Source organism: Nomascus leucogenys, chromosome 8, assembly GCF_006542625.1.
Source record: "Nomascus leucogenys isolate Asia chromosome 8, Asia_NLE_v1, whole genome shotgun sequence".
NCBI lineage: Eukaryota > Metazoa > Chordata > Mammalia > Primates > Hylobatidae > Nomascus > Nomascus leucogenys.
The window spans coordinates 7,008,913-7,031,797 of record NC_044388.1 but is presented as its reverse complement, the minus strand read 5'-3'; the positions used below and the strand labels follow the sequence as shown (position 1 = coordinate 7,031,797).

The window sequence follows — 22,885 nt, the reverse complement described above, 5'->3', positions numbered from 1 at the left end:
TTTCACATATAATCATGGTTGCAATATTGCTTTGATGGAGGAGAATGTATTCCTACATATATTTATTTTTAAAAGATGGTAAATTGTGAACACTTCCTATCACAACAATTTCGTGAATTCAATTAGGGGAATGGTATAATATATTCTCAATATAAAAATTATCTTTTGTGGAGGCAAATAATTTACATTTGGGAGCTGAGTATCTATCTGACGAAAGATATGTTAATTTGGATCTTAGGGAGAACAAATGAGGTCACTAAAGGGCATTTTGTGGCCTCTTCTCTGACCCCATTCTCTCTCAGAAATACCAGCCTGGTGTTGGAGTACCCATCATAGAGATTATGAATGAAACCCCGTTTTACTGGGCTCTTCCTGAAAAATAGTCATTTTTATTTAAAACTGGACAATCAGAGTTACTTGAAGATCAGCTGCCTCAAACAAACTCCGTCCACATGGAAAGCTTAAGACAGGAGGAATGGAGGTAACCCAAATTCTAAGTATCAAACTCTCTCTTCTGCCTGACTCCAGTAAAATAAAATTTTGATCAAAGTTTATCTGAGTCAGAAACTTTTTTTTAATGAAAAACTCCCTTCTAGAGAAAAAAAAAATGCCATCCCTTAAAAATGTTTCAGTAGTTTTCTGATTAACTTGCATAGGATTAAGATTTGTTCTGAGAAACTATTTATCTAGTGAACTATTTATCTACCTAGCGATCTATCTAATGAACTTTAAACTTTTTAAAGCCATAACCTAAAAATGATTTTCCAACTATTCTCTTTTTCAAATGAAATGCACCTACCATGAGGAAATCTTCGAATTGGCCTCCCTCAGCACCGTTTCTCAAACTCTCTGTGGTGAAGGGGCATTAATTAATTTGTTAATTAGTATTATTATTTCCAAACTATTGTCACTGATACTTTTTTTTTTTTTTTTTTTGAGGCAGAGTCTTGCTCTGTCACCCAGCCTGGAGCGCAGTGGCGTGATCTCCACTCACTGCAACCTCAGCCTCCCAGGTTCAAGCAATTCTCCTGTCTTAGCCTCCTGAGTACCTGGGATTACAGGCACATGCCACCACACCTGGCTAATTTTTGTATTTTTAGTAGAGACGGGGTTTCACCATGTTGGTCAGGTTGGTCTCGAACTTCTGACCTCGTGATCCACCTGTCTTGGCCTCGCAAACTGCTGGGATTAGAGGCATGAGCCACCATGCCCAGCCTGTCACTGATACTTTTATAAAATGCAAAAAAAAAATGAGATGCTGAATCAATGGCATTTTTTCGTTATAGGATATAAATCCAAATCTTTCATTATTAAATTTAACAGACACAGAATGATGTCAATCACTGTGAATGTTTTTAAATGCTTATTCTCAGATTTTGTACTTATTCCTCCCAATCCGGGAGCACCGAGCTCACAGACCAGCACTGGTCTACAGACAACACTATCAGTAAGATTGTACTAATGGTTTTTTTCCCTTTATAGCAAGACTGTAACAAAACTTAGATGTATGCTCCTAACTAAATTGTCTGAAGTGTATTAACACTACTCAAAATATGCTTCAACTATCTAAATAGCTATTAACTACTCAAAGTGTAACTGAAGCCCCATTTATTTTTTGGAATTTTAAAAGATATAACTCACAGCAATTTCACTATGGCAAATACTGGAATTCTTTAATACAGGGGGAATGAAAGCAAAGATGGTTTTCAGAACTGTGTATTAATGCCTAACTAAGTACATCCCTTGTAATCTCATACAACTAGAAGGCAAGAAGGAAGAAAAAAAAGGAGGGTTAGAAATCATCTGGAAACAGGCCGGGCGCGGTGGCTCACGCTTGTAATCCCAGCACTTTGGGAGGCCGAGGTGGGCGGATCACGAGGTCAGGAGATCGAGACCACAGTGAAACCCCGTCTCTACTAAAAATACAAAAAATTAGCCGGGCGTAGTGGCGGGCGCCTGTAGTCCCAGCTACTTGCAGAGGCTGAGGCAGGAGAATGGCATGAACCTGGGAGGCGGAGCTTGCAGTGAGCCGAGACTGCGCCATTGCACTCCAGCCTGGGCGACAGGGCAAGACTCCGTCTCAAAAAAAAAAAAAAAAAAAAAAAGGGAAATCGTCTGGAAACCATGTAAGAAAATATCTTTGTAAGTAGCTGCATTTTCCTAATCAGATATATAGAAAATTAGTTAAATTTAGAAGGAAAAGGAAAAACCTTTGGAGAGATTTATGTACCTTTTTTTCCCGACAGGAAAACCAATTTCCTTACAAAAAGTTATTCATTGGAAGTAACCAAGCTAAACTGCACATCAATAGAAGTAATAGATCAGTTGAGTCTAAGAAAAGATTAGAGACCCAGCTCCTGAAAAGTATAATTTGGGCTGCAATTGAGTGAGTTAATGCTGGTTGACTTGCATGCTCTGTGTATGTAATTTTCTCTGGAGATTACCCACATTCAATTCTCCAAACTTCTGTGAAGAGAGTGCTATTACCAATGTTAGATTCTTTCAATGACATGAAGTTATACCTCTAGTGTCCTAAGCAATTTCACTGGATTTATAATAATTTCTGGATCTTGCTCAGGGATGTCTTACGGGGAAGCTTTGTATCCCAGCTGGATTAATGGGCAATTGAAATAATCTGTGTTTAAAAATTCATATATTATACTGTTATTATTTATCACATCTATCATAAGTCTCAAACTTTAGTGTTGTTTTGAATGATTAATAGGACAGTTAGTTTCAAGGGAGGGTAGGCCTCTTAACCAAGTATGAAAAGCATTTGCAGAGATCTAAGAAGTAGAATAAATGATATTCTTTTCCATTTGATGAACATTAACTAATAGTATTTGAAAAAGTAATTTAACTTCTTTAATCCTCAGTTTTTGGGGGTTTTCTTGTTTGTTTTTTTGAGATGGAGTTTCATTTTGTTGCACAGGCTGACGTGAAGTGGCACAATCTCAGCTCACTGCAACCTCCTCCTCCTGGGTTCAAGCAATCTGCCTGCCTCAGCCTCTGGAATAGCTAGGATTACAGGCATGCACCACCACGCCCGGCCAATTTTTGTATTTTTAGTAGAGTCGGGGTTTCACCATGTTGGCCAGGCTGCTCTCGAACTCCTGACCTCAGGTGATCCATCCGCTTTGGCCTCCCAAAGTGCTGGGATTACAAGTGTGAGCCACCACACTCGGCCTAATCCTCAGTTTTAAAATGCATAAAGTATGATAATTCCTGCCCCTGCCTATCTCACATAGTTGTGAAATGCAGATATGGTGAGCTATGTGAAAACACATTGTGAAGAGGGCAAAGAGCTATGAAACTAGTATATTTTGCCTATATTTCTAACATTAGAGTAGACATCCTATGTATGCAGTAAGGTCTTGAAGTGAAATTATTTTCTAAAGCATGTGCCATCCACAATAAACACATTCTTGCAAATGAGCCTCCATTTACTTTGTACTTTTAGAGGATAATGTTTACCTTTTCCTACAGTCTCGATTTCTCTGTGCTGGGATAACGCTGTAATTGTATTTAATCCTGTGGAGCTCAGTGGATAACCTGTAAAATAATCAGGTTATTGATTTCTGTGGAAGCCTTAAGTTTGTAAGCTAGAATAGATACCTTTTTGCTGCAAATTAAAAGTAACACCTTCACAATCATGTAAGCAGTTTATCTACATATGTTGGAAGACATAGATTTGCCTGGGTAGAAAACAGCCCAGTGAAGGAATGCCAAATTATAAAAAACCAATAGGAAAAACTAGACACATAAGTAGACCTGAAACAAATAGCATGTAAGACCAGATAGAACCAATTAGTAAAAGGTGACGACAAGGTGGTTAGTATTTGGAGGGAAGAAGACACTGGCACATTACATGCAACCAAAAAAATAATGACGATATTATGATCATAACCATGGAGAAAATTAGCTTCAGAAATAGGATTATTGAATCACAGTCAATTGGGGATTGATGATACAAAAGGATCACTCATGAAAAGTTTTATGCAATCATTGCTTTGTTTATAATGTAGTTTGGACACTGAAAGAGGAAAAACAAACCTCAAGAGGGCTAATATCCATTCTGCAAAATGGAAGATATAAGGCTAAACACGGGGAGTTAAGAAAGCATTGTCCTCATAACACGTATTCTAAGGGATTGGAAAGGGAGCCACCATATGATGCTCATCAGAGGGAAAGTTTCCCAACGGCCATCTAGTGTCTGCCTTCTAAAGTGTTGGGGTTGACTGGTCAACCAAGATGCTGCCACGAAAACTGGCCGAGTGGACAGAGTCCTAGATTCAGAGAGGGACTCAGAATCTTCCATTTTCATCCAGTGTTGGAGCAATAGGGTCATAGGAAATATCTGGTATATACTATTTGCTGTCAAAGAAATTGTGTACAAAATTTATAATATATTCTTTTTTAAATTAACATACTTTATATTTTTTAGTTGTTTTAGGCCTTACAGAAAAATTAAGCAGAAGTACTTGAAATACGTCCCCCTGTCTGAAATTAAGAAGAAAGTATTGAAAATATGTCCCCACATACTCTCTCACCCCATTTCCTCTATTATTAACATCTTGCATTAATTAGTGTGGTACATGTATTACAATTTATAAGCCAATATTGGTACATTATTACTAATTAAAGGCCATAGTTTACATTAGGGTTCACTGTTTGCATTTTACATTCTACGTGGACACTCTTGCTTAGGAATGCTAAGTTTCTAATGTAAATTAACAAAATATTCCATAAGAGTCTATTCTAGTAATAAAAATACCTATAAAAATACCTTGCTAACCTCTTTAATACTCTAATGAAACATTGGGAAATTGTTTCAATAAAAGTAAATTGGGGAAATTTTTATTATAGAAATAAATACCTATTCTTACGATGAGAAAAATCTTTAAATGAGGAGTTAGGGGAGTAAATGAACTCAACACATGTAAAGGGCACAGTAGTGGCTGGCACAAAGTAAATGCTCAATAAATGCAGGCAATTGTTATCATTGTAGTCAATATTTCTCATACGTTGTAGAACTTATTTGAGAAGGTAATATAGCATCCATGACAAACTGAGGAAAAGATTGAGTAAGCTACTTCACAAACCACTGCAACAGAGGTTCCAAGAAAATTCCAGTAAAATGAGAACAAATTCATATAGATGTTGAAATCATGCTTACATTTTTAGAGGAAACACACGCAACCCCAGGGCAAATAGTCAAGAATTAGATGAAAATAAAGACTGTAGGAACCTATATAATCTAGCAGCAATGACCTTCAAGATTACAATTGTTCATCAATGTTAAGGCAATGATGTCATCATTCACGTTCATGATTCTGTTGATAATGTAGCTTGCCTTTTGGAAACTTTCTTTACAGTTACCTCTCATGGAGTAGGAATGAGTAAGTAAGGGTGAAATAGAGAAATAAAGCATCGCAGAGCTGTAGTTAATATTGACTTCTATTCCTTTTATTGGGGCCATTTCATTTTAATGACATTAGAGTGTAATTGCTAAATCAGGTTGAACACCTCCCACACTGGAAGTGCTAAAATCCTTAGACCAGAACACTGGACATTTCTCACCGTGACGGTTCTAAGGGCCTAACAGTATTCTGCCAATTATCTTCTTTATGATTCACATACAACATTTGACCCAGATATGTGCACAGACACAGCCATATAAATCTTGTAGATATGAATTATACAATTAATTGATTTGGTTTAGTTTCATTGATGCCTGGATAATATGGATTAAATGCTGGCTAAAATTATCTTCATTCCTATAGTCTGTCTGTACTAAATCCTAAGTAAGGTATTAAATCTCTCTACTAGGTTGGGAGTGCAGGATAGCAAATTTTAGTGTGCCTAGGAATTACCTAAGGCTCTTGTTAATATGCAGATAAAGATTCAGGAGCTCTGGGGTGAGGCTTGAAACTCTGCATTTCTAATAGGCTCCTGGTGCCGCTGATGCTGTTGGTCCAGGGGTGCAATTTAAATTGCAAGAGTCAGTTTAGCTTACAAGTTCTGGAGTCAGTCACACTTTGGAAAAGTTGCCTAAGCAATTTGAGCCTCAGCCTTCTCACTTACAAAAAGGGCACGATAAGAATTATCTCTCTCTACTATTTATTGTGAAGATTAAGTGAGATAATGAATGCTGAACGGTCAAAGGCCAAGCACATCAAAAAAATGCACCTAAAGAGCTAGCTCTTGTTGTCACTTTTGTTATTTCTACTATCTCTTCGTCAGTGAAAGGATATGTGTTTTACAAATCTTTTTATGAATTCATTGATTCATTTGGAAATTAAAAATTATTGATAAAAAAACAAAGAAATGATAACTAAGAGGCTAAGCCTAGTAGGGAACATAAAAAAGGATGGAGAGAAATAGCACATGAGGCCCAAATTGTGATATATTTGACAATCAAAGCCAGAATGAACTTACGGCTGAAGCTAGAAAATTGATAATTGCCCATCTGATCCAAGGCCATATTCTGTCAGTTCCATCATTCAAACAGCTCTCAGATCCAACCGAGTAGCATCCAGGTTCAAACTTTCATAAGCTCCTAACTGTTATCTTGCTTCCTGCCTTGGCTACCTTATATCCGTTTTCATCGTCTGGTCGGAACGACCGTTAAAAGCGCAGATCCTCTGTTTTGCATCCTACAACCTATAGAGTAGGATGCAGGCTACAGGATGCTAAACAGAGGATATGTGCTTTTGAAAGTCCAAACTGCAGAACACGTGTCTCAAGTACTGAGCTGTCACCGCCCTCCATTCCATCTTGATCTCCTACCGCCTCCTACCCATACTCTGGCCTCCTGGAACAATAGGCAACACTGAGGCTCTACCTTACTGCTGCCCTCCCACGTGCCTTCCCTCTGCCTGGATTCCTTCTCTCATATCTTTGCCTGGTTCCCTCTTTTTGAAATAAACTTAAGGTCTCAGATGAGGAGTCATTTCCCCAGAGGCGTCTCCTAGCCCCCTAAATGTGGTCTCGCAGTCCTACCCTGGCACAGCACTTACTGACCACTTGATCAATAGGACAATAGGTAAAGTATGGAATATTCACATATTTGTATATTATCAACCTAAAGTGGATGAACTACAGCTAAAATTATAACATGGATGAATCTTATAAAAATCATAAATGGGGAAAAATGAAAATGGCTTTTAGCAACACAGAATAAAACACTATTTTCATAAAGCTCTAAAGCACATCAAAAAACTGTAATAAAATTCGGAATAAGATTTACCTCTGGGGGTGGAAAGGAAAAGAGAATAGAGAGGAGCAAACAATTATGTTTGACAGTTTTGGCAATATTGTAGTTTATAGTTTGCTGAAAGATTCATGAATTTTCATTTTTAAATTACTCTCCAAGGCCCAGGAAAGGTGTAATAAAGGCCATATGGCATAGCTCCTTAAACTTGTCTCTCTTCAACTGTTTAAGAAAAGTAAGTAAGATGCCAATATCAAGCTTTCACCATCCCCAAAGCTCCATCCTTTCCCAAAGCACCAGCACCAGCCAGACACACATAGGTGCAAACCAGACTTCACACAATTGCCATTGATAAGAAAAATGCAGGCCGGGCGTGGTGGCTCACGCTTGTAATCCCAGCACTTTGGGAGGCCGAGGCGGGCGGATCACGGGGTCAGGAGATCAAGACCACAGTGAAACCCCGTCTCTACTAAAAATACAAAAAAAATAGCCGGGCGTGGTGGCGGGCGCCTGTAGTCCCAGCTACTTGGAGAGGCTGAGGCAGGAGAATGGTGTGAACCCGGGAGGCGGAGCTTGCAGTGAGCCAAGATCGCGCCACTGCACTCCAGCCTGGGCGACAGAGTGAGACTCCGTCTCAAAAAAAAAAAAAAAAGAAAAGAAAAATGCAGCCACAGAAGAGATTCCCTCAGCAGAGATGTTGCTGCAATTACAGCTAATAATATGGCCACACCTCCACATTCTCTGCATCACTAGTGGTAAAAAGACCAACTGAAGTGATCAACTTAAATAAAACTTTGCCGTAATTCTCCATTCCAGCTGAGCAGGGGTCAAGTTTCTGTGAATACCCTTTGCTTTGGTACCATAAAAACTTACTGAGTCATGCTCTCTATCTCCCTTTCTTTTAGGTTTATGTATTTTCCTACACAAATTTTATACCCAAACAAAGAACTTATAAAATCGTTCTAAATATATCACTTAAGTCAAAACAGGAGGAATTCACTATATGCTGGTTCTGGAATGTCAGTATGTCTAATGGAAGAGGGCAGTGAGTTAGCCCTTCTGTGGTCGACTTTATACTCTGGCATGTTTCATTTTTGTAGCCAGAGGTTTCACATCAGGTTCTGAGTCTTCTTTTCTTTTCTTTCTTAAAAATTTTTAATTTTTTTTTTTTTTTTTTTTTTAAGAGAATGGAGGTTTTACCATGTTGCCCTGGCTGGTCTCTAACTCCTGGACTCAAGTGATCTACCTTCCTCAGCCTCCTGAAGTGCTGGGATTACAGGTGTGAATCACCATGCCCAGTCCTGAGTCATATTTTCTAATGCAAGTTCTTACCTTGATACCTCTGAAGGTATTTTATAGTCCCTTCTTATGGTAGATTATTTGCAAAGATGGCTACTGTGATGGAATAAATGCTTGTGTCACCCCAAAATTATTATACTGAAATCCTAACACCCAAGCTGATTGTATTAGGAGGTAGGGCCTTTGGGAAGTAATTAGGTTATAAGCCCTCATGAATGAGATTAGTGCCCTTATAAAAAGGATCCAGAGAGCTCTCTCATCTTCATTCCACCATGTGAAGATACACTAGAAGTTGTTCATCTGCAATCGTGAAGAGGGCCCTCACCAGAACCTTACCATACCAGCACCCTGATCTAGGACTTCTAGACTCCAGAGCTGTGAGAAATAAATATCCATTGTTTATAAAACATCAGTCTATGGTACTTTGTTATAGCAGCCTGAATTAAGACAGCTACAATAATCCTTTCCCTCCCTGTATGCCTACCCTTTTGCAATGTGACATTATTATACTTCCCAGCAAGAGGTGGAGCCTATTTCCCTATGTATTGAATCTCAGCTGCCCTTGTGATAACTTGACCAATACAAAGCAGTGAGAGCAATGTTGTCTGGCTTCTGAGGCTGGACCTCAAGAGGCCTTGCATTTCTGTCCCCACTCTCTTGGAATGCTGACTTGTGAGCACCATATGAAGAAGCCACTGGGGAATGAGAAGCTACATGGATTAAAGATGAACAATCCCACCTGTGCCCCCCCCCCCCCCCAGAATAATAGCCAACAGTCAGAACCAATCACCAGACAGGTGAGTGGGCCCATCTTAGACCATCCAGCCCAGTCAAGGAACTGGATAACTGTGGTCACATGGGTGACCTCAGATGAGAGCCACAGAACTGCCCACCTGAGCCCAACCTAAATTGTTGGGCCATAGAATCGTGAGCTAATAAAATAACTGTTGTCTTAAGCCCATTCAGTTTTGGGGGTAGTTTGTGACATAGAAATAGGTAACTGATATACTCCCCTGATTTTTTTTTTTTTACCTTTTATCTGAATGGAGTTGATGTGTGTGAGCGTGTGTGTGTAGAAGCAGTCACATTTACTGTAACTTGGCTGGACCCAAATCCATCAGATTTTGGTCAAATCAAGAAAAAAAAATGACTATGTCTGTGGGTACTGAAGAATAAAGGTGAGCTGAGTAATTCTAAGACTTGAATTTTTTATTTAAAAGGAATCCCATATTTGGAATCCTTAGGATAGGTTGTTTAATAATAATACTTCTCAGATAAATTCTCCTTCAGAATAGAGTCCTCTTCAATTATTCTTACACATTTTTCTTATGTTATTAGGCATTTTTCTTTTTTTACCACAACAATATTACATATCATTTTTCAACACTTCCTATTTTGGAGTTAGTATTTGTTCCCCTTTTTTTATTCCCTCCGGACTTGCTTCATTTTTCTCTCCCCTGTGCTATTATTCTTATTGTAACATCTTCAAGGTTGTGATAGGCAGTTAGATCGGTGAATGATGCACGGGCTCACACAGCTCTGATGGCTTCACCTCTTTCACCTCCAAACTACATCTCTGATGATCTCCACAGTCCTCTCCATTCTACCTTTGTTTCTTTTTCCCAAAACTTCACTCTCCTCTCTGCTGCCAGAAATACAGCCCGTGCATGCTGTGATATGCATATGAGAAGCCACACTGCTATGCAGCTTGGGTTGTACTTGACAGATTAGAGATTATTTGTTCTTATTTGGCTGTGTCAGGGCAGCAGTATATTTATTTTTCTCTTTGACACCAGTGACAGCTATAACTGTGCCCCCTCAGAATCCAGAGAGTAAATGAATGCACAGAGAAAGCCTGGGGCCTTCCAGCCTAACTCAACACAGCCTCCCTAAGCTCTGCTATTCTGCAGCTGGCCGAAAAGGGAATGACAGAGAGCAGCAGCCCAGACGTAGCCTCCAGGGGCAGTGAAGAAGACATGGTTTGGAGAGAAGGGAAGGGAGAGGGGAGAAACAAGAGAGGAGGTGAAGACAGCTGGGAAAAGAGAATGAAAATATAGTGGCTCTGCAGCTGATAAGAACTGACCAGGAATACTGGCGACATCACTCTTGGCACTTTTTCCTCTCTGCTGCTGCCTGCCAACCCGAGTTGCTCTTATTAAAACACACAGACGAAAACAACAGAAGAATCAGAGTTTCCCAGAAATGGAAGTAAGCAACATAATCAGAGTTTTATAAATCTACTAAATAGCTCCTATCATTTGTTGTCTCTCTTATTTTCTTTTTAATATAATTGATACATGCAAGAGAATATATAGACGATATACACAACTATAAATTGTAATAATATTTTGAATACCTAGAAACACACCCCAACCCATGAGCCAGAACATTACCAATCACTTATCTTTATTTTCTTCTTTTCATTCCATTCTTTTGCCTCTCCCCAAGAAATAATCATACCATTGAATTTTGTTTTAATTCCCCTACTTAACTACATACATGCATATATACCTTGACACCTCCATACATGCTTGCATGCTTAAACAAAATTGTTTTATCTTGGTCATCTGTGAACATTTTGAAAAGATACCATATTACATGTGATATTACAGGACTTGATTTGTTTCTTTTACATTGTTTTTGAAATTTATCCATGTCATCATAGATGACTTTATTTCACTGTTCTTCACTGCTGTGTAATATTACGTTATGTGAATTTATTTGCCTATTCTGTTAATAGAATCTGAGTGTTTCCAAGTTTTTGCTATTGTGGAGCGTTGCTACAAATATCCTTATACATGTCTCCTAGTGCTCACATGTAAGTGGGTCTGTAAGAAAAATACTTAGAAATAGTTATAAGGTATACAAATACAAAAAAAAAAGACATCATCTCTGATGACGTATACTTCATACATGCATAGGCATGTATGAAGTACATCATGCATAGGCATGTATGAAGTACATCATGCATAGGCATGTATGAAGTAAAAGTATAAGAGACAAACTAAGAAAAAATATTTGCAAAATAAATGAGTATAGATTGTTATGAAGAACATATAAAGAACTCTGGCAAATTAATGAAAATATGACAAAACAACTCAATAGAAAAATGGACAAAAAGCTTGAAAAGGTATCATACAAAAATGTAAACAACTTTATTAACAACCAAGGAAATACAAAAGAAGAAAATAAAATGTTATTTCATACTTACTAGATTGGCAAAAATTAAGAGGGAAAATTGATACCAGTACTTTGGAAAACAATTTGGCATATTTTGAAAAAATAAATTCATTTCTCGACTCTAAAACTCAGCACACCCACTATTAGGTATATATACAAGATGGCCACCAAGTCTGGGAACACAGATAGATACATAATAAGTAGTTTATTTTTATTACCTCACAGTACATGGTAAAATCATAGCATGCATATCTCCATACTTTATAGCCACCCTGAGTGCATCCTAGAGAAGCCTTTAGTTCTAGCTAAACAAGGAGATATGTAAAGTTCTCACGTCCTGACTTTCTCTTTGCCCAGGCTCTTGGAAAACATACTAGTTCTGTGCTTTTGTGGATTGCAGCTTCCTAGAGAATCTGATGAAATGGGATCAATGCAGACTGTCTCCCATGAAAAATTCTCTGCTTCCCTGAAATCCTTATATGTACCATCTCAGGGTCACTCTTCCCTGGGTTAGAAACCCTGTTCTAAATCATTCTCTTTCCAGGGTTACAGCTTAAGCAAGGCACTGAGGTACAGATTGGCCTCCATTTATGAAGGACACATCCTCAGGTTTGGGTTCTAGACAAGTAAACGTGTCCTGTCATCCAGGTTTAGAAGTCAGCATTTTGAGGCTACTGAGACTCACCATATCTATCCTAGTTAAGAAGTTTCCAGAACCTGTTCCAAGGGCACTTAGGTCTCAAGGTCCCCAGTTGAGCAGGCACAGTGGCACACAAGAGGGCAGAGGGAGAGCGTCCACACAGCCCCCTCACTCCTATGCCTCATGGACAGATGGGGAGGGGTGTCAGGCACAGCCCTATGCTGTGTATATTCAAGAAGCCCAATGAGAAATCAATACTTCTCAAGAATGTTTGTATGAATAATGTAAACAACGTCATAATATTTATAAATCCATGTTTTCCTGAGTGAGTTACCGAGTCCAGCATTCTAGCTGATATGGTTTGGCCGTGTCCCTACCCAAAATCTCATGTTGAATAGTAATCTGAATTATAATCCCCATATGTTGGGGGAGGGACCTTGTGGGAGGTGATTAGATCATGGGGGTGGTACCCCATGCTGTTCTTATGATAGTGAGTGAGTTCTCATGAGATCTGATAGTTTTATAAGGGGCTCTTCCCTGCTTCGCTCTCATTCTCTCTCTTGCCGCCCTGTGAAGACGTGCCTTCTGCCATGATTGTAAGTTTTCTGAAGCCTCCCCAGCCATGCAGAACTGTGAGTCAATTAAACCTCTTTTCTTTATAAATTACCCAGTCTCAGGTATTTCTTCACTGCAACATGAGAGTGGACTAATACATTAAGCAAGTAAAATGGATTCATATCATCCCTCCAACCACCTTCAGTAAGAAACGACAGGCTTGATTTCCTGTTCGCAATTATATTCACAGCCAATTCTGAAATATTTAGATTTTTCATGATTTCTAACCATAATGATAAATGTAAGAATCTGAAATTATTGAGGTCTTAGTTTGTCAGACAGATATAATTACTGATATATACTGCCCATTTCATGCAATACTGCAGGACACACAAAGTGTCATTTTAGGAGGAGGAGAAGGACAAAGAGATTCTAAGAGCATGTGTTCTAGAGTCAGACTGGCTCTGAATTTACTACCACTTACTGTATAATCTTGGACAAGTCTCAACTATAGCATCTTCTTATGTAAAATGATGATAATAACAGTATTTACCTCATAGGGGTAGTATAAGATAGAATGAGGTAATACATGTAAAAAGCATAAGTCAGTGTCTGGCACATGGAAAGAAAATTTTTAAATGAGGTATTCTTAAAATTAATTCTCCATTCCTGATCATTTAGATTAATGTCCCTTTCTTTAAATATTTTTGAAACTGTGGAATTTGTTTTAATTCTTCAATAACAGAGAAACTAAGAGAATATAATTTTTGTTGCTCTTAAAAAGAAGCATTTCACAGGTACTAATGTGTTCTTAGAACAAAATGTATGTGCTGACAGTGAGCTTCAGCTAGGTTGTCATTGTGATATACTGGCATGGCGTATAGGGTGGAGACATAGAGTCAAAGATCAAAGAATAGTTCCCCAAGATGGAGGACATGAATACAGAAATATTTCAAACACATGGACTTTTCTTTTTAGAAGGAGATGGATGTAAGATACTACTTCTCAAGTGATAAAATGGGGGAGGGTACTAGAGAAGGTAGGTGAATTCTTTCCGAGCAATCCATCATTGAAATACAAAAAGGTTTCTTCCACTTTTTTGCCAGAAGGAATATTGTTAAACTTTCCCGTGCAATATGAAAAATGGTTTACATCTAATTTCTGAAATGATATGAAACTAATAAACTTAAAGACCTTGTTCATGCAAATAAACCCAATGATCTTCATGCCTGTAAAGCATCTGAGTCCAGCTAAAACCAATATTGCTTAGCTACAGAAGGTCACAGCCCACTAGCAGAGTTTCATTCATGTTCCACAATCTCTCTCCATGGCCTTCATGTTCTCATACATTTTGGATGCTGGACTTCATGGCCTTTTGTCAGCTGACTCTCTAGCATTTTCATTCCCACATTCTCTGGCACTGCTATATGAAACCTACTCTCCATCCTGGAACCTTGCACAACGTTCCTGGCACCCACCATAACTAATGCACTTAATGGCATGGAAAATCTGACTTCTTTATCCTTCTCCACTAAATGTCTGCCCAGGATCCACTTCCTCTATGAAATTATTCTCAAAGAGTTTGATCTAACTTCTATTCTGAATCTCTCTCCCTGCCCATTTCATGCAAGTCTGAGTATATTTGCATAAACTCAGGCCATCCCTTAAAAATGTGAATTCTTTTTGGATGGACTTCCCAAATAAAAATCTCCCATGTCTATGAGAACTCCTACTGGGATAATGAAGAAATGCAGTGTGTTGATGAATATTGATTGATTTATACAATTTCATTTTTTTGGTGCTAATAGTCAACAAACAGAAGTAAAGCAGGTTTTTGGCATTAAGAATTTGACTCTGGAGCCAAACAATTTAGTTACTAATCCCAGCTCTATTACTTACCACTGTGTTACTCTTTTTAAACCTCAGTTGTTTCATCTGTTAAATGAGGGTAATAAATAGTATCTACTTAATAGGATTATTTTGAGGATTAAATGGATAATCCATGCAAAGTACTTTTAAAAAGGGCATGATATGTATCAAGCACTCCATAAATTGTTGTTGTTCTTGTCACCATTTATTTATAAGAAAAATACAGCCAGTCATTTTCTATAGTTTGATTGTATCTCATATAATGGAAGTTACCAAGTTATGAAAGTGTCAGTTTGATCTGAATTTAAGTATGTGCCCTCTTCTTCTGTATATCAAGGCTGGCAGCATAAAAGTAAATTCTTGTTTCTTATTATATGGCTCCCAAAACAATTGGACTTGCCAATACTCTTCCCTCATTTTTGCCCATAAGACAAGTGTAAAGTCACCCATTACCTCCTAGGGGTCAAATTTTTCTTAGGACTACTCTTTTATTCAAATGACTTTCCATTATAAGTTGTTGGACAACCAACAATTTAAAATCTTGTCTTAAAATAAATCAAAATAGGTTCTCAACACCATTAAATGAAAACCACTGGATCTCTTAAATTGAAATGTTTTAGATAAAGGCAATTATATACAATACAACACACACACACACACACACAGAGTATATATTGGTGCTTTCTAAAAAAATGATATTGAAAGATCTAAGAAAGAATTTAGATTTTTCATGATAGTGAAAGCATATAATATAAATAAATGCACTTAAATATACTTAAAACCAGTTGTACCAAAGAAATGAGGTAACAATAAAAACTTGCTATTCTATAATTTGGCAGCATTGTCCAAGAGTTTAGAATTTGGATCCATTATAAATTTCAAGACCCCATATTATAGAACCACTAAAATAAATCTTTACTATTAACCAAGGAACATTTGTTGTGAGTCCACATGTCTCAGAACCCTCTCTCAATGTGTAGAAACAGTGTACAGGGATGCTTAGGAATTCAAGAGAAATTGCTAAAGGAAGAGAGGGTGAAGACCTGCTGGATCAGAAGCAGAAGTTCTGAGTTCTGTTTTAACAATGGCCCTGATTCTCAGAGATGATAAGATTGAGCCAACTACTTATTCAAGATGTCTCATCTTCAGAATGAGAGGCTGTAGTTACATAGATCTCTCAGGCCCCTGCAAAGTTTAGAAATGTGAATATTTAGCTATTGCACACTCACAGAACAGAAAAGCCCTCCTAGAACATGCTTTAAGAAGGATCAAGTACCCTGTGTCTCTCAGGTCACTCACAGTTTAAAGACCATTTAAGTGTCCAAACTTAATAGGGCTCCCTAATCTATACGCTTGCAAACCTCCCTTTTCAGGTGCTAAAATCTTTAATTTTCTCACTGCCTTAAGCCATTCTGAATATTTTTATATAACGTAGCCTGACTTGTTCTAGGCTCAACTCCACAGAAATTTAGCAGTGCATTCAACACAAAATCCCTCTGCTTACAGGCACGAGTAAAGACATCACCTGACACTTCCTTGGTCTCAATTGATACACACTAGAAACTCCATAAGAGAAGGGATGGAGGCATGAACCGTGTGTATTTTTAGCATCAGTTTCTTGTTCTGGGTTATAACAGCTGTAGACAGTAAAAATCAAGGGTAGAGTTGACTGTATCAGACAATTGAAGACATCTGCATCATCACAGTCATAGTACCTGGACATTTTTTTTTTTCTGCAGTGGAGCTTTAATGTATTGGACGGGATTATCAGAGGCTGGATTGCCTTCACCATTTGGGACCACATTTTGCTTTATGATGAGCTGCAATCCAGAGTGTATAAAGTGTGACTTAGGGCTCAGTAGCATAATCAAGAAAATACAATGAAAAAAAAGAGTCTGCATTCTACAGGGTATTAACTGAAAAGCTATTCCAGTATTAAGCAACTCTGTTGATATTTGGTCACATCTGTTTCAGACTGCTGTCTTGTAAACTTTCCTTTAGAAAGAAAACTCTTGGCATATAGTTACTTTTGCACTCCTGCCAAATACAGGTAAAGTCCCTCAATAGAAGACAAAAAGAATGCAGTGAGCATATCGGCATTATTCAGACTAAAAGAAGAACGCAATGCGCTTCACATAACTCAAGGCAAGTGATCCACATTCCCTAAGTCAGAAGTCCAGAACTCACGAGAAAGTCCAGCAATCCTCTAGTTTGCTTGGATTTGAAGCCTTGTATTTGTCAGAAGCCGTGGAATTAAGTCAGTAAAAATGTACAAATATGTGATATACTAAAAAAAAGAAAATTTTCCCAGCCAGCAAGAATCCTGGAAGTGTTAGATCCCTCACACAGATCACAGACCCCACAGCCACCTGCAACTTGAGCTCCGAATGTCACTTACCCTATGACGATGCAGGAGATGGCAGTTCCCAAGAAGGCATATGTTAAAATAGATCCTAAGTTTTGAAAAAAGTGTCTCTGGGGAGAAAAAAAGATATTTAGTAGAGTACATCAGAATTTTTTCTTAGTGCAACAGAAAATAAAAATAAATGTATGCAGTTCACAGACCCCTCACTGTTTAGGCAAATTTTGGCTTTGGAGCCTCATTCCTGGCCTTACTGTGCTAATAGGGACTTAACTGATTATCATTGCAAAGGACTGGAGGGAAAAGTCAAGAAGCAGAAAAAAAAAAAAAAAAAAAAAAAACCCCACTGGAAGATGAGTAGGTAGGGATGAGAGAGACAACTCCCAGAACTGGCTGGACCTGAGAGGGAAGCAAGGAACTGGGCAATGTCTATGCTGGAATCGGGGCAATAATGGAAGACACAGTTTTCATGAAGTTTTGTTGTAAATGCAACTCCTTTAGCATTAAAACAACAACAACAACAACAACAAATATTCTAAGGGATTTAAGTTGCCTTTTGATTTTACTGAATGTCTGACTTCTCTTTTATGTCTTCTGAATGTGATGAAAATAAACCTTAAAAATCTATAACAGCCTGGTGGGTGGCTCACGCCTGTGATTCCAGCAATTTGGGAGGCTGGAGGAAGGAAGATTGTTTGAGTACAATTGTTTGATGACTGCTCAAAGGGAGGAAAGCCCCAGGAATCCTAGAGTGGGAGCTGAGGAGCAGAAGAGCAGCCACATCACCTCTGCATCTCAAAAACCATGTAGGCTGGAGCCTCACTCTGTGGCTCAGGGGATGCCAGTACTTAAACCATTATGTGAATTACTAATGTACAAAATGTGCATAGTCAGGCTGTGCTCAAGTACTGTTGGACAAGTGCATAGAAACTGCAAAACTGGACTTTCCTCTACGAGCATCAACAGTATTCTTGAGTTTTCACTTTAAAGGATAAACTCAATGTTAATTAATAGCCAAAGTCTTTGGTTACAATCATCCAGAATAATGCCGTCCAATAGAAATATAATGCAAGCCACATATTTAAAAATTTTTAAATTTTCTAGTAGCTACATTAAAATGTTTTTAAAAGATGAAATATGTTTTGATAATGTTTTGTTTAATCCAATCTATCCAAAATACTAACATTTCTACATGAAATCAATATAAAACATTATGGAAATATTTACATTCTTTTAATAAATACAAAATCTTTAAAATCCAGTGTGTATTTTACACTTAAAGAACATCTCGATTCAGACAAGTCGCATTTCAAGAGCTCAATAGTTACATGTGGCTAATGGCCTGTATTCAACAGAATAGGTTTAGAAGGCCAGGTTTGAATCTGTATCACAAATCTAAGATAATGATACTCTTACCAAATAGAGAAGCCCATAAAATAACAGTTTCTCATTAGTGCTGGTAAAATGCTCTACTTAATGATAAAAGAAGAAAATGATCACTATATATTTACCTTCTTTAGACTATATCCTGCATGAAATATAATTGGTGGCAGTAAAACATTGAAGAAGATTTCTGGATCAAATGTCATCTGCCAGAAAGGAAAAAAAGTATAGTTAGAATGATGCTCCTTTGGGTCATTAAAAAAATATGTTTCAAAAAACAGTTGTAATTGCTTTTGCTAAGCCTGTGTGAGGCATATTAACTATTAACTTGGCAGAGATGAAGGTAGGAAAACATGAAAATTTGGAAATTCATACAGTATAACTGTAGTTTCTAAATGTAAAATCTACATACTTCCACACTATAGCTAACAACAACGAAAACTCAATGAAATCTCTGAGAAAAATGTCTTTTTATATATATGTATATAATATATATATTATTTTTCTTATTAATATAAGGCGGCAGGAATCTCAGGCCTCTGAGCCCAAGCTAAGCCATCGTGTCCCCTGTGACCTTCACTTTTATGTCCAGATGGCCCAAAGCAAGTGAAGAATCACAAAAGAAGTGAAAATGGCCGGTTCCTGCCTTAACTGATGACATTCCACCACAAAAGAGGTGAAAATGGCCTGTTCCTGCCTTAACTGATGACATTACCTTGTGAAATTCCTTCTCCTGGCTCATCCTGGCTCAAAAGCTCCCCCACTGAGCAACTTGTGTCCCCCGCCCCTGCCCACCAGAGAACAACCCCCTTGGAGTGTAATTTTCCACTACCTACCCAAATCCTATAAAACGGCCCCACCCATATCTCCCTTCGCTGACTCTCTTTTGGGACTCAGCCCACCTGCCCCCAGGTGATTAAAAAGCCTTATTGCTCACACAAAGCCTGTTTGGTGGTCTCTTCACACAGACACGTGTGAAATTTGGTGCCGTGACTCGGATCAGGGGACCACACTTGGGAGATCAATCCCCTGTCCTCCTGCTCTTTGCTCCGTGAGAAAGATCCACCTACGACCTCTGGTCCTCAGACTAACCAGCCCAAGGAACATCTCACCAATTTTAAATCAGGTAAGCGGCCTCTCTTTACTCTCTTCTCCAACCTCTCTCACTATCCCTCAACCTCTTTCTCCTTTCAATCTTGGCGCCACACTTCAATCTCTCCCTTCTCTTAATTTCAGTTCCTTTCCTTTTCTGGTAGAGACAAAGGAGACACATTTTATCCGTGGACCCCAAAACTCTGGCGCCAGTCACGGACTCGGGGAAGACAGTCTTCCCTTGGTGTTTAATCACTGTGGGGATGCCTGCCTGATTATTCACCCACATTCCATTGGTGTCTGATCACCGCGGGGACACCTGCCTTGGTCATTCACCCACATTCCCTTGGTGGCAAGTCAATTGCGGGGACACCTGCTTTGGCTGCCCAGGGCTGCTCCCCACACCCTTCTCCATGTCTCTACCCTTCTCTTTAAATTTGCCTCCTTCACTATAGGCAAACTTCCACCCTCCATTCCTCCTTCTTCTCTCTTAGCCTGTGTTCTCAAGAACTTAAAACCTCTTCAGCTCTCACCTGACCTAAAATCTAAGCATCTTATTTTCTTCTGCAATGCCGCTTGACCCCAATACAAACTTGACAGTGGTTCCAAACAGCCAGAAAACGGCACTTTCAATTTTTCCATCCTACAAGATCTAGATAATTCTTGTTGTAAAATGGGCAAACGGTCTGAGGTGCCTGACGTCCAGGCATTCTTTTACACATCGGTCCCTCCTTACTCTGTTCCCACACAATTCGTCCCAAATCTTGCTTCTTTCCCTCCCGCCTGTCCCCTCAGTCCCAACCCCAAGCGTCGCTGAGTCTTTCCAATCTTCCTTTTCTACAGACCCATCTGACCTCTCCCCTCCTCACCAGGCTGCTCCTTGCCAGGCCGAGCCAGGTCTCAATTCTTCCTCAGCCTCCGCTCCTCCACCCTATAATCCTTTTATCACCTCCCCTCCTCACACCTGGTCCGGCTTACAGTTTCGTTCTGTAACTAGCCCTCCCCCACCTGCCCAGCAATTTCCTCTTAAAAAGGTGGCTGGAGCTAAAGGCATAGTCAAGCTTAATGCTCCTTTTTCTTTGTCTGGTCTCTCCCAAATCAGTTAGAATTTAGGCTCTTTTTCATCAAATATAAAAACCCAGCCCAGTCCATGACCCATTTGGCAACAACCCTTAGACGCTTTACTGCCCTAGACCCATAAGGGCCAGAAGGTCATCTTATTCTCAATATGCATTTTATTACCCAATCCTCTCCCAACATTAAATAAAGCTTCAAAAATTAAATTCCAGCCCTCAAACCCCACAACAGGACTTAATTAACCTCGCCTTCAAGGTGTACAATAGTAGAGTAGAGGCAGCCAAGTAGCAATGTATTTCTGAGTTGCAATTCCTTGCCTCCACTGTGAGAGAAACTCCAGCCACATCTCCAGCACATAGGAACTCCAAATGCCTGAACCGCAGCTGACAGGAGTTCTTCCAGAACCTCCTCCCCCAAGAGCTTTCTACAAGTGCCGAAAATCTGGCCACTGGGCCAAGGAATGCCCACAGCCCAGGATTCCTCCTAAGCCATGTCTCATCTGTGTGGGACCCCACTGAAAATCGGACTGTTCAACTCACCTGGCAGCCACTCCCAGAGCCCCTGGAACTCTGGCCCAAGGCTCTCTGACTCCTTCCCAGATCTTCTCGGCTTAGCGGCTGAAGACCCATGCTGCCTAATCACCTTGGAAGCCCCCTAGACCATCAGGACACTGAGCTTTGGGTAACTCTCACAGTGGAGGGTAAGTCTGTACCCTTTTTAATCAATACAGAGGCTACCCACTCCACATTACCTTCTTTTCAAGGGCCTGTTTCCTTTGCCGCCATAACTGTTGTGGGTATTGATGACCAGGCTTCTGAACCTCCTAAAACTCCCCAGCTCTGGTGCCAACTTAGACAATACTCTTTTAAGCACTCCTTTTTAGTTATCCCCACCTGCCCAGCTCCCTTATTAGGACGAGACACTTTAACTAAATTATCTGCTTCCCTGACTATTCCTGGGCTACTGCCACACCTCGTTGCCACCTTTTCCCCAGTTCAAAGCCTCCTTCGCGTCTTCCCCTTGTATATCCCTACCTTAATCCACAGGTATAGGACACCTCTACTCCCTCCTTGGTGACCAATCATGCACCCCTTATCATCCCATTAAAACCTAATCACCCTTACCCTGCTTAATGTCAGTATCCCATCTCACAGCACGCTTTAAAAGGAGTAAAGCCTGTTATCACTTGCCTGTTACAGCATGGCCTTTTAAAGCCTACAAATTCTCCTTACAATTCCCCCATTTTACCTGTCCAAAAACTGGACAAGTCTTACAAGTTAGTTCAGGATCTGTGCCTTATGAACCAAATTATTTTACTTTTCCACCCCGTGGTGCCAAACCCATATACTCTTTTGTCTTCAGTACCTTCCTCCATAACTCACTATTCCGTTCTTGATCTTAAAGATGCTTTTTTCACTATTCCCCTGCACCACTCATTCCAGCCTCTCTTTGCTTTTACCTGGACTGACCCTGACACCCATCAGTCCCAGTAGCTTACCTGGGCTGTGCTGCCACAAGGCTTCAGGGACAGCCCTCATTACTTCAGCCAAGCTCTTTCTCATGATTTACTTTCTTTCCACCCCTCCACTTCTCACCTTATTCAATATATTGATGACCTCTACTTTGTAGCCCCTCCTTTGAATCTTCTTAACAAGACACCCTCCTGCTCTTTCAACATTTATTCTCCAAAGGATATTGGGTATACCCCTCCAAAGCTCAAATTTCTTCTCCATCCATTAGCTACCTCGGCATAATTCTTCATAAAAACACACGTGCTCTCCCTGCTGATTGTGTCCAACTAATCTCTCAAACCCCAACACCTTCTACACAACAACAACTCCTTTCCTTCCTAGGCATGGTTGGATACTTTGACCTTTGGATACCTGGTTTTGCCATCTTAACAAACCCATTGTGTAAACTCACAAAAGGAAACCTAGCTGACCCCATAGATCCTAAGTCCTTTCCTCACTCCTCTTTCCATTCCTTGAAGACAGCTTTAGAGACTGTTCCCACACTAGCTCTCCCTGACTCATCCCAATCCTTTTCGTTACACACAGCCGAAGTGCAGGGCTGTGCAGTTGGAATTCTTACACAAGTACCAGGACCGTGCCCTGTAGACTTTTTGTCCAAACAACTTGACCTTACTGTTTTAGACTGGCCATGATGTCTCCATGCAGCAGCTGCCACCACCCTAATACTTTTAGAGGCTCTCAAA

At 39.5% G+C, this 22,885-nt stretch overlaps 1 protein-coding gene across 1 annotated transcript in view; it reads right to left on the bottom strand.

The window, feature by feature from the left end:
* SLC9A9 (solute carrier family 9 member A9) overlaps positions 1-22,885 on the bottom strand; it is a 598,822-nt gene that overhangs the window by 525,014 nt on the left and 50,923 nt on the right. The window contains exons 3-4 of the mRNA XM_030816700.1: positions 18,630-18,707; positions 17,155-17,231 (exon numbers count right to left, since the gene is read on the bottom strand). Of these exons, the coding sequence (XP_030672560.1) occupies positions 17,155-17,231; positions 18,630-18,707 (155 nt within the window). The remainder of the gene's footprint in view (positions 1-17,154; positions 17,232-18,629; positions 18,708-22,885) is intronic.